Source organism: Sinocyclocheilus rhinocerous, unplaced genomic scaffold (genome assembly GCF_001515625.1).
Source record: "Sinocyclocheilus rhinocerous isolate Xijiao unplaced genomic scaffold, SAMN03320098_v1.1 scaffold1450, whole genome shotgun sequence".
In the NCBI taxonomy this organism is placed as follows: Eukaryota; Metazoa; Chordata; class Actinopteri; order Cypriniformes; family Cyprinidae; genus Sinocyclocheilus; species Sinocyclocheilus rhinocerous.
Genome location: NW_015666201.1, coordinates 298340 through 310156, shown reverse-complemented (window position 1 = coordinate 310156; position 11817 = coordinate 298340). Strand labels below are relative to the sequence as shown.

General features: G+C 37.8%; 1 protein-coding gene across 1 annotated transcript in view; it reads right to left on the bottom strand.

The window, feature by feature from the left end:
* Positions 1–3478: 3478 nt before the first annotated feature.
* Positions 3479–11817, bottom strand: part of LOC107732145 (ubiquitin carboxyl-terminal hydrolase 36) — a 27126-nt gene continuing 18787 nt past the window's right edge. The window contains exons 17-21 of the mRNA XM_016543414.1: positions 8328–8527; positions 7789–7974; positions 7287–7402; positions 6877–7011; positions 3479–5138 (exon numbers count right to left, since the gene is read on the bottom strand). Of these exons, the coding sequence (XP_016398900.1) occupies positions 6880–7011; positions 7287–7402; positions 7789–7974; positions 8328–8527 (634 nt within the window). The 3' untranslated portion in view covers positions 3479–5138; positions 6877–6879. The remainder of the gene's footprint in view (positions 5139–6876; positions 7012–7286; positions 7403–7788; positions 7975–8327; positions 8528–11817) is intronic.

Here is an 11817-nt window from a genome sequence, read left to right as displayed (position 1 = left end):
CCGTGATTCTGTCCAAATTCCCTATAAAATCTTAAATGATTCCCTTTGAGCTAAATTTACCTGTTTCCCTTACACGAAGCATGTACTCAGAAGAGTATTGGCCCACGAGAAGGACCCACAGGTCCTGAGGTTGCAGCGTTATACTGGGGACCTAATGCTGTGAGACTTCCTCAGAAGCCCAGAACCAGAACCGATGAGTGAAACCATCACTGTAATCGGTCAACAGCAGGAGGTCCTGACTTAGCAGGTGGGTCAAACCTAAAGTCAGAAAAACAGAACAGGTCAGAGTAGCGCTGTAGATAAAGGCTAGCATCAAACACACAAGAACTAGCAGTAGAGTAGATAAAAATGGATCGTACTCACCAACCATGGCTCCCGCGCATGACTCAGGCTCATGATATAGGCTGGAGGCGAAGTCCGAAGCCTGGATCCTCGTGGAATGAAGGATTTAAAGGCAGCTGAGCACGTCTTGGCCTCCTTAAACCTCACGACCACCGTCTCGACGTAAGTGCCGAAAAGCTCAGAAGGGGAACCCGGCGCATCAAGAAGAAAGCCCTTCTCTTTCGACCCGATATCCACCAGACTCACCCACAGATGTCTCTCCGTAACCACCATGGCTGCCATTTTTTTTGGATCTGCCAATGGCAGTGGCTGCCTGCTTAGCGGCACGGAGAGCAAGATCCGTGGTGTGACGCAACTCAGCCACCTCATCAGGGGATAGACCCTGCCTTTATCCAGGTCTTTCAGCAGATCAGCCTGAAAAGCCTGAAGCACCACCATGGTGTGCAAGGAGACTGCAACCTGACCTGCTACCGCGTATGCCCTATTCAAACAAGATGTATTTTCCTGAAGGGGTTTGGATGGCAGGGAGGGAGCCTTAAGAGAAGATGTCTCCCCATGGAGAGATAGCAGGCCAGCGTCTCTTCAACAGGTGGCATCTTCTCATAACCATTCTCATGCATCCCTTCGTCATTACCACGCAGGGTAATGACGTGTATAGGCTATCGCCGGTAATTTTATTGTCGTTTTTAGATATAGGCTTCAGACACCGGTCACACTAAAGGTGTTCCCCCATAGCGACCCCTAGAGAATGCAGTTCGAAGTTCCCTTGAAAGGGAACTGTTGATTCACATCAGAATCCACAATGGAGAGAGTCCTTTCTCATGTTTCCAGTGTGGAAAGGGTTTCACGCAGAAAGGAAGCCTTAAGAGACACCAGAGAATCCACAGCGGAGAGAAACCCTTCTTCTGCCTTCAGTGTGGGAAGATTTTCACGTGCAAAGAAAGCCTGAGCGTGCACAGGAGGATTCACACCACACGCATGAGACCGCATACTGGAGAGAAACCTTATCTCTGCGCTTCATGTCGGAGGAGTTTTACTCATTCAAGTGGCCTAAAGACTCATAGAATAAAACATTGTTCGGAGGTGTCGCAGTGAGCAAAATGCATGTAATTAGAACATTTCTTCCAAAATGGCAGTCGCATCTAAATGGATAATTTGTTAAATTTAATTACCTGTTGTGATTAACAGCTGTCAGTTTATGCAAGAGGTAGTAGAAAAAATACAGATTGTCTATTGATTATATATCCTGATATTTGTCAACTCTGAAGTGGCTCAAATGAGACAAATTATTTTGGCTAATCAACCATTTTAGCAGAATAGAGTCAGAATGTTTAATGCGCAAACTACAACATTATAGTTAAAAATGGAGCCCAACTAAATTAACCTTTCATTAAGCCCTGTTTGTTCTTGTCTATGAATATCCTGTGTTTGGATCATTTTTACATATAATTTACAGAAATAAAGTAAACTTTTGTTGTCCCATGACCTGCAGGGTTTGTGCTGTCATGACAAAACAAAATTTACTAAAATATCAGTTTTATTATTGTGATTTCGAAGCCTGGAAAAGTTATAGAACCTGTTCACAAAATGATCCAAATGATTATGAATCAAAAAGGTTTAAAAATATCCAGTAAGCACAGATGACTAGACAGGTCATGCAAAAGTTAATTTCTTTAAAAATAGAGGGAAAGCTTACAATAGGGACACAATTAGTTTTTTTCCCCAAACCATTAAATAAATCTTGAGAAGTTCATGCTGTGGTTTCTGTTAATCATAATTGATTTGTTTTACATATTGAATCTGGTTATTGTAGAGGCAACCGAAACAAAGAGTTCATAGTACCACAGTAAATTCATTGTAGAAACATTAGCTACTACACCATTATGAAAGCAATAAAATGTATCGGCGCAAAAATTGCTTCATGAATTGAGTAAAGATATAGAGGGAATTTCCGCAAATAATGTTGTCATTAGCTCAATGAATATGACTAAATTACCATTTTCAGAACAAAAAAAAACTACTATTAATAGGTTAGCAGAACATGTGTTTTCGTAATTTTGGAGCTTGTGATTTTGTGGAGCTCAACTCTTGATCACAAACAACTCCAGACTTGAACATTTGACTGGTTCCAAATAACAAACATGCATCTTGTGTGAAAACGAATTTCTCTCGTGTTTGAATTACATGGCTGTTCTATCCATGTGTTCTATCAATGATCACTCATTTGTGTGGCTTCTGAGACTCTCAAACTCCCATATGCTGATATACTTCCATTCGGGAGCAGTAACATTTACATAACCAAACACATTTGCAGTTATCCAAGGTGTGTACTGTCTTCTAAAGTACACCATAGGGGTAAAGTATGTAAAAACCCCCTGAAGAGGGGAATAATAGTAAGCAGTTATAGTAGCAAAAGGAGGCATTAATGTTTTTTAAATCAAATGTTCAACAATACACAATTTGGATAATAATTTGGATATTATTATATTCATTTATTATATAAAAAGCATTCCAATGCCTTGATCTTGTTGTAATCATGCCTTTTCAGCAGGCACCACCATCAAAAGCACTGTATGACTCTATTCAGTCAGTAGGTTTAATTTGCATGAAAATGTGCCAGGCACTTTGATAAGATACCTGCATGCTAAATGCATTTTCAAGGGAAAGCTTTTTTTTTTTTTTTTTAGTTCTAAAGGACTAAATGACACTAATGTTGGTATTTAAGAAATCAGCTTATGAAATAATTACTTAAAATAAAAGGTCATACATCTATTCCGCAACAGTGTACTCGAGTCTGGATAAGAGTCGGACTCAAATCTGAATCCAAGACCATATTTGCTCGGACTAGTTGAGACCAGCTAAGGGTCCCGATGGTCTTAAAAAGACAGACTTGAGACGAGTCTCGGACTCTCAAGAGCATATTTTTTAAGTGAAGTAAAAAAAAAAAAAAAAACCATTCAAGGAGTTCAAGGTAAGATATAGGCTAGCTAAACATTTTATATATAATCTAGTGACAAACTATTTGACTTTTTGTCAATTGAAACTTTCAAAACAATACAATACTTTTATATTAGAAACAGATCCAGTCAGATTTTCTGCTATTGGATTGAAAATATAGAGAAAAATAGCTTTTCACAAAAATCACAACTTTATTGCACCAGTATATCTACATTTATGTATTTGCAATACTGAATGACTTCTTGTTTTCAGAAAAGGCATTAGGTGCAGAACTATCAATTCAAATATGACAAAGACACTCGTGTGTTCTTTAGCTTTCAGTCTCTGAAAACAACCTATCTCAAATGAATTTCTAAGAGAATACAGACACATCCTACAGAGCGCATAGTGTCTGGGTCCTGAACAAGACCTCAGAGCAGTCTTCCAGACACGCATCTATTGGTTAATAAAATTTCCCATTTACAATTCCACAAACCTTAAATACATTAGGCTTCCATTTAGCAATGTGCATTTTAACATGTTTTAATAAGTATAATTTGCAACATGTTCTATTCATTTTTTTAAATTAAACCAAGGCAACTTTTCTAAAACCCAAGGATTCATGAAAGGATGGTCTGTAACAACAAGAATGACTGGAGGAGGGCACAGAGAGCACAAGGTAGACTGTACAATGTCCTAAATAGGAAGGCTTCAACATTGGTTTACTCCTATGACGGCTCTTGAGTGGATAAGTATGTACATCATTCTGACCCAATGTATAATAGCACTGCTAACGGACAGGGTGTTTACAGCTCACACAGATGACATTTGGACCAGCTTTTGTTGAGTTTTACCCTGGACTGACCCCTTCGCAGGGCATCCGAGGGATTGCTGTAGTTGCATAGAGTAGGAAAGAGATACAGGATGAGACACGCTAAATCAAAGACAAAGGGATACTCCAATTATTAAATAATTCAGCCGTCCTGGCAGAAACACAGTGGTTTGTGTTAAGGCCCATGTTTTAGCTCACATGGATGAAATGTATTGCATTGTTGTATGCAGCCCTGTGCATAAAAGACCACGTCGTCTGACTGGAAATGGTGGCGTTTTGGGAAATCCAAGGAGAAATCTTATAGAAACTGTGGAAATTGTCACAAGAGGCTCATTTCCCTTTAAAATATGGCAAAATCAAACACTGCAAAGGGGAGTTGGAGGAGGAGGATGGGCTAGTATTCAAGCAGGCAAGACATGAAAGTATACAATCACAAGCAAGAAATGTATTGCAATGCAAGACAGCAGGGCAACACTACTTCCTCCAACAGATGATCCATTCAGGCAAATAACTGCCTAATAATATCTGGACCAAATATGAAAAAGCAAAATAATTTAGCGAACAAAACTTCCATAAAGGGAACAATGATATTTGTTGAGTCATTGGAGGGAGGGGCTACATGTTCCCGTTTTTAGAAAGTGTGAGGGTTTTCTTCTCAATAAAAGACAATAGTTTTCATCACCGGCCATCACAGCCTGAATGCTCGCCATCTTGTGTAGTCCTGCCTAAATAAAACCGGCCCTGGTAAACATTTGTTCGTATTACAATAAGAATAATTCCGATCATTAAAGGTTAACAGTGTGCAAACTCTCCGGTTTGTCTTCCTTCCTATGATCCAAAGATCATATTGGCACCGTTAGTGGTGTGTGTTTTGGATTTCAGACGGTGACTAAAGCCTCAGGAGATGACCTCAGCCTCATGGCTTGATTTCACAGTACTGCTGCGCTCTTGTGTTCTTCAGAAGAACCTCAGACAGATCCGACTGCTGCTGATCCAATAAGGCAACTGGTCTGGTCAGGGCACACGACTGGGATCAAGCAAGACAGTAAAACAGCTGGTTATAAACATTATCCAAGTTTGAATATATTTATAAAAAAAATAAAAAAAAGCTTTCAAGCTGATGGATACGGTTCTTCACAAAACAGAATTCTAAAGGAAAAAGATACTTCATGTTCACTTATTTTTAGTAACTTTCACATTCGAACAGCAGCATGTGAACGGAATATTAAAATGCAAACATTGCTACTGTATCACAAACTATTTAATAACTGCGATAGGACATTTGCTCAAGAGTCATTTAATAAAGACGTTTTAATTATAAACCACCTTAACTAGGGGTGGAACGGTTCAACTTACTCATGGTTCGGTTTGTATCACGGTTTTAGAGTCACGTTTCGGTACGGTTCGGTATGTGCTATGTTTAGGCAAAAACTATACTGTCAAATAAAAATCAAGAAAAGAAGAAGAATCTATCGAACTACAAGCAACAGCACAAATAAATACAACAGAGTAACGGAGACGGGCATTTTGACAATTTTTGTGTGAATTTGTCCATTCAAACACAATACTTCAGAGAGAGCTTAATATTTGCGCGCGTTCTAAGGCACGGGTTTGCCCGATTCGGACGCACAAATCTTCTCACTGCGCGCACGAGCTCAAGTCCTCTGGCTCTTAAATGTTTAAAGCTTAAATGAGTTTAGCTTAAACACAGATATCAATGTGTGCTGTTCAGGTCTCACCTGTGCGTGCGCGCTATCAGCACCTGGTTGATGTGTTCCACCCCTAATCTTAACCTACACATTATTTTACTGATGGAGGCTTTATTTTGGAGCACAAACCTTTTCTTGCTAAAACTAGTGTGATGACATAAAATTGATGTAGAAGACTTGACCTGTGGTTTTAGCGTCACCAAAAGGACATTGCTTTATGTGATTTGCCACTTTCAGTAAATTCAGTAAAAACTACTGAAGAAAAAAAAAAAAGCTTTGCGTCATGCCTAACAATGCCCCTTAGCTGTTATAAATTAACTGTAAACCACGGCTTCACGGGGCTTATTGCTTTTATAAAACGGTTATTCCATATACGTAGTAAGGTTTCACAAAATAAAACAGAGCAAATAATGTGTAATGATATAAATAAAAACAGTATTCTTCCACTAAACAATGTAGTTCCTCAGAAACAGTTGTGGTCGCAACAAAGTGGTTGCCAAGTAACAGACAAACGTAAACAAAGGTGTATGTTTGTAGAGTAATTTACAACAGCTTTGAACGCGGCTCAACCAATCAGAATCAAGGACCGGAACTATCCGTTTTATAATGTAAAACTTTAAAATGTTTCTAATTCTTCAACGTATAATAGAAAGAATGGATAATTGTTTAGTACTTTTTGTAGCTGGCAAAGGAAAAGTATTTAATAGGGCCTTTCGCACCGCTTTAGTTCCAGAACTAAATGTACAGTACTAAAGTACTGGGACGATTTTGCGCGAACTATTTCCCAGTACCGTTTTCATATGCGTTTGGCCAATCAATGTCTACTTGCGTCGCGATTAGTACCAGTTGTGCTGGTTAGACCCTGCTCCGGAGTAGGAGCTAATTTGGTTCTCGAAAAAAGCAGTCCGGTACTAAAATCACACCCAGTTCCGGCGGTGCGAAAACGCCAAAAAGTGGGTAGTTCCACAATTAGTTCTGGTACTATGAAAAGGTTCCCGCGGTGCGAAAGGCCCTATTGCTAGAAATGAGTAGAAAGAAAAAAAAGAAAAAGTGTACCTTTCAATGGCGAAACCCCAGACTGCTCCGTCTGCCTCCCGGTGTGACTGACCACATGTTACGATGCTCTTGGATCTTCTGGAAGACATTTCCATTCCTCCTCTTCTCCTTTTTGTATTTTTTCATTTTCTTTACCTATTCAAGAGGAAAGAGATTAAATGACTTAATATATAGGTCTAACACTAAAATATACACACATATATATATATATATATATTTATTTATTAAGTCAAGAAACAGAGCTTAAAATACTGCTGATATTACTTTATTAGTAAATACAGTATTCCAGACAGTGTGCTGTGCACATACTGCAAAAATAGCACAAGTAGTAAACTATTCCGACTGACTAGTACCAGTCCACATGAATAACCTAGAGTAAGCAATGCATAAAAGTAAATGACAGTCCTCACTTTTCCACTGTCAAACTCCCTGTCCCACTCATCAATGACGGTCTCGTTTTGGGCATAGCGTGCATCCTCTGCAGCATCTCTGCTAATGGCCGACCGATCTCCTTCCCAACTGAGGACTGTTGAATGAAATCATTCAAGACGCGGTCAATATTTCAGAATTCAAGCATAGGTGTGGTTGAGAACTTTAAGAGCTTTTGAAGTCATATGATTAATCTTTATTCACTTTTCCTGTGCTTCATATAAAAGTAAATATAAAATTTAAAATGTAAGAATTCAACTACCAATTGTTTTCTGTTTTTCCATCATTCATTTTTCCCCAGTATAGTTCTGAACACAAAAACAGGCCATTTAAAATGAATCACAACAGAAACAGAAATTGTCCGTTTTCATTTGAAATGCCTAACAAATAAGTTTAAGAACTACTTGTAACAGTTTTCCAATTCTCAGGGAAACCGAGAGGTCTCGCGCACAAGGTTTAGTTGACATATGACTGAAAACTCACCCTCAGTTCCATAAGCTTTATTTGAGGAGTTCTTGAGGAGCTCCTCGACTACATCACAGCTTTTCTTGCCATCCCAGCCCATAGGAGCAGAGCATGGGCCTTTTCTCGACGTGCCCTCTGCTTCTCGATGGTTCTGGTCGCGCTTGTAGCCGTCTTGAACCTGGCTGTCCCAAACGATCACGGCAGCTGTAACAGAAAACGGCAGAAGTTTAACTCTTCTGTTTTAAGTTTAACAATAGTTATGGATGATGCCCTTTAAGCAAATGCACCTCCCCAATATTCTTTAAAATACTAAACCAGTGGTCTCAAACTCAATTCTTGGAGGGCCACAGCTCAAATCACACCTGCTTGGAAGTTTCTAGCAATCCTGAAGACTTTGATTAGCTGGATCAGGTGTGTTTGATTAGGGTTGGAGCAAAACTGTGCAGAGCTGTGGCCTTACAGGAATTTAGTTTGAGATTAATGTACTAAACAAAGAAAAAAAAGCATGTCTATGAAGTCTACAACAGAATATATAATAACATCTGTGCTGGGATTACCAGATTTCTGCTTGCCCGCATTGCCTATCTGACTAGGAGTCTCCACTCCATTGGTCTCTTGAAGCTCCACATGAAGTTTTTCTTTATCCCTCGGTCTCTCCTCCTCTTCTCTGAAATCTTTTTGTTTCCTCTTTTTCTTTTTCTTATTGGTCTCTCCTAGGTATTCTGTGTTTGCACCACTAACCTCTTTTACAACAGCGCTGAAAGACAAGAATAAGGCAGTTTTGACAGGTAAAGTGAATGAAGTTGTACCATAACATTACGCATTTTAAGATTTTTAAATATTGGTGTTGACTTTACGCATCAAAATTGAAATATACTACTAATCATGGAACCGGCTTTACTGACGAGATGCGCATGACAATCGCATGCAATTAATTGCACAGCCCTAATCTACATTGAGCTTTTCTAATTTGCGTTGGTGGGGAAAGAAAGATTTGGAAAATAAATGGTGGTAAGTTGCCACAGACAATAGTGAAATGTACAACCATTATACAAAAGACTTGACCTCAATGTTGTGACTGGCCAATCAGAATTAAGTATTCCAGAGAGTAGTGACCAATTGACCTAACGTCCAAAGAGAAAGGAAAAAATGAAATTTCATCATATGACCCCTTTAACACCAACTTATCTCACTAACTATTAACTACAACTATTCGCACTATTAACAAAACTCCTAATTTGCTGCTTATGAATAGTTAGTAAAGTAGTTGTTAAGTTTAGGTATGGGGTAGAGTAAGGGTATCTAAAATATTGTCATGCAGAATAAGTCATTAATATGTGCTTTGTAGGTACTAATAAACAGTCAGTATACTAGTAATATCCATTCTAATAAGCAATAGTGAGAATCGGACCCTAAACTAAAGCGTTACCATTATTTTTTCCGTTATTTGTATAAAAAAAACACACAAAAAAAACACAAGATTAAAGTCAGCATGACATTAAAATTCTAACTATTTTGATCTTATTGTGAAAAATTGATCCATGCACGTTTAATGTTTTTTTTTTACCTCAATTTATCAAAACGTCATAATACTTTGATAATCTGTTACATTCTGATGTACATCACAATATGGAAGAAAAGATCTGTCGCTACTTCTACTGCATTATGACTTTAAGATGAAAGTCTGAAAAACTCCCACTAACTTGCATTAAAGTCAGCATGAAATGGAAATTGTAACCTACTTTTTTTTCCTAGTGTGATGTAGGGAAGCACGATATATCGGCCACCATATCGGTATCGGCCGATAAATATGAATTTTAATGTTATCATTATCGAACCGATAAGAAAATGTTGCCGATATACTTAAGCCGATAAATAATGTATTATTTCCTGCAGATACACTTCAGATGCGCACTGTTCGCCATGATGGTATTTATTTGCTTGAAATATTATTGGAATCACTTCGAAAAGTTAAATACAGTGAAGTGCAACATGTGCAGGGCAAGTCTGTCATAATATAATGAGAACATTACTTTTAAATAATGTTATGGAATCTTTGTGTGCCCGTGTTTAAGCGCATTGTTACGGGAAGAGCGCATTCACAATGGCGCTGCACCTTCATGACCAGCACAGTTAAGTTCGTTTGTGCATTTGCAGCCTTTTGTGCAATTGTACATTGTAATATTGTGTTTATTTTATGCATATTGGTCTGATTTATCACATATAGAATGCATTTGGTTAAGCTAGAACGCTTCAGTTTACCGGTGATCATCTTAGCTCAGCGCACGCAGCTCAATCAGCAGCACACAACATTAATAACTAGGACTATCATATATATAACATTATAATGAGAACACTATTATAATAAAATGTTGTGAATTCTTTGGTTTAATTTGTCGTGTTTCAGCGCGTTGTTGAGGGAAGAGCGCATCCACAACAGAAGTTACACATTAGCACGTAACTTAATTTGAGTTCACTTGTGCATTTGCGTCTTTTTGTACATATATAAGTTGTAAAATTTTGTTTATGTTGTATAAATATCTGATTAATCTAATATATGATGCGTTTCCTTGAGTTAAATAAGCTGCCAGCAAAGCACTTCAGTTCACCGGTGTTCATTCAGCTCTTCAGCTTCAGCGCACACAGCGTGAACAGCAGTGCACAACATTAATAACTAGTATAACTGGGAATGTCATATGCATAACATTATAAAGAGAATATTACCGCAATAAAAGTTGTGAATTATTTGGGTTTATTTGCCTTGTTTCAGCGAGTTGTTACGGGAAGAAGAGCGCATCGAGTTACACAACTGACAAGCACGTAACTTGGTTCAAGATCACTTGTGCATTTGCGTCTTTTTATGCATATATAAGTTATAATATTATGTTTATGTTGTATAAATATCTGATTCTCATACAGCATAATTAACCCACTAACAAAGCGCTTCAGTTTACCGGTGTTCATTCAGCTCTTCAGCAACAGCGCACGCAGCTTAAACAGAAATGCTGCTATTTGAAACAATGGTATTATTTAAGATACTTCTTTTTCAAAATCATTGATATTTTATTAATATTAACTACCACTTTTTTTTTTATTATTATTATTATTTTCATCAACAATATGGTTTAATAAAAAATGTCATTATTGTCGGTGCAGAGTCTATTCGGTTTAATTTATCCATGGCACATGATTTTTGATTTATTTACACGCAAGTAATGTTATCTAGGGACTTGTTTGCATTATTTTATTTATTTGTAAGGCTGCTTTATGTTTGATTTATGTTGAAGTGTTTAATGGCTTTTAATGGCGAGACGTTTTTTGTAATCAGGCTCTCAAATTATATAAAAATGTGGATTTATCTGCCAACATATCGATTATCGGCTTTCATATATATATAGAATTATCTGTATCAGTCAAACTTTTCATATCGGTGCATCCCTAGTGTGATGTATAGCTGAGTGAAATTTTTGGGTGATCTATCCCTTTAATCTTTTTGATTAAGATTATAGTGATGTGCATGAATAAACTCAATCCTAACTGAAATGGACATTCCTGATATAAAGCATTCAGAAGACTCAATTCATGACTGCTTTCAACATGCAATACAGCAATTAGGGATGCACTGATACCACTTTTTTCAGAACGAGTCCGATACTTTCATTTTTGGTACTCGCCGATACCGATATTTTCACAGCATTTGTATTTTTTTTTTTAAATATTGGGTACAGAAATATTTAACAAACAGATATTACCTTCAGTTATTTCCACACTTAATTATACCTGTTAAAATGTATTGTATAAGCTTTTGTTACTTTCACTGTTCATTTTAATGGCGCATTAGAGCTGCTCCATTGCAGCAGCTCAATATTGTAATCACAAAACGTTTTCCTAAAATAATGCAGGGAACCACTCATTATACATTATACGAGTGCACGCGTACTATTTTGGTGATGTCATTTGCGTCACGCATGGTGTACACGGACCCTCGTGTATGAGTAAAAACCGAAGTATACTTTGGCCTTAAAGCAAGCTAAACATACGCAGCGC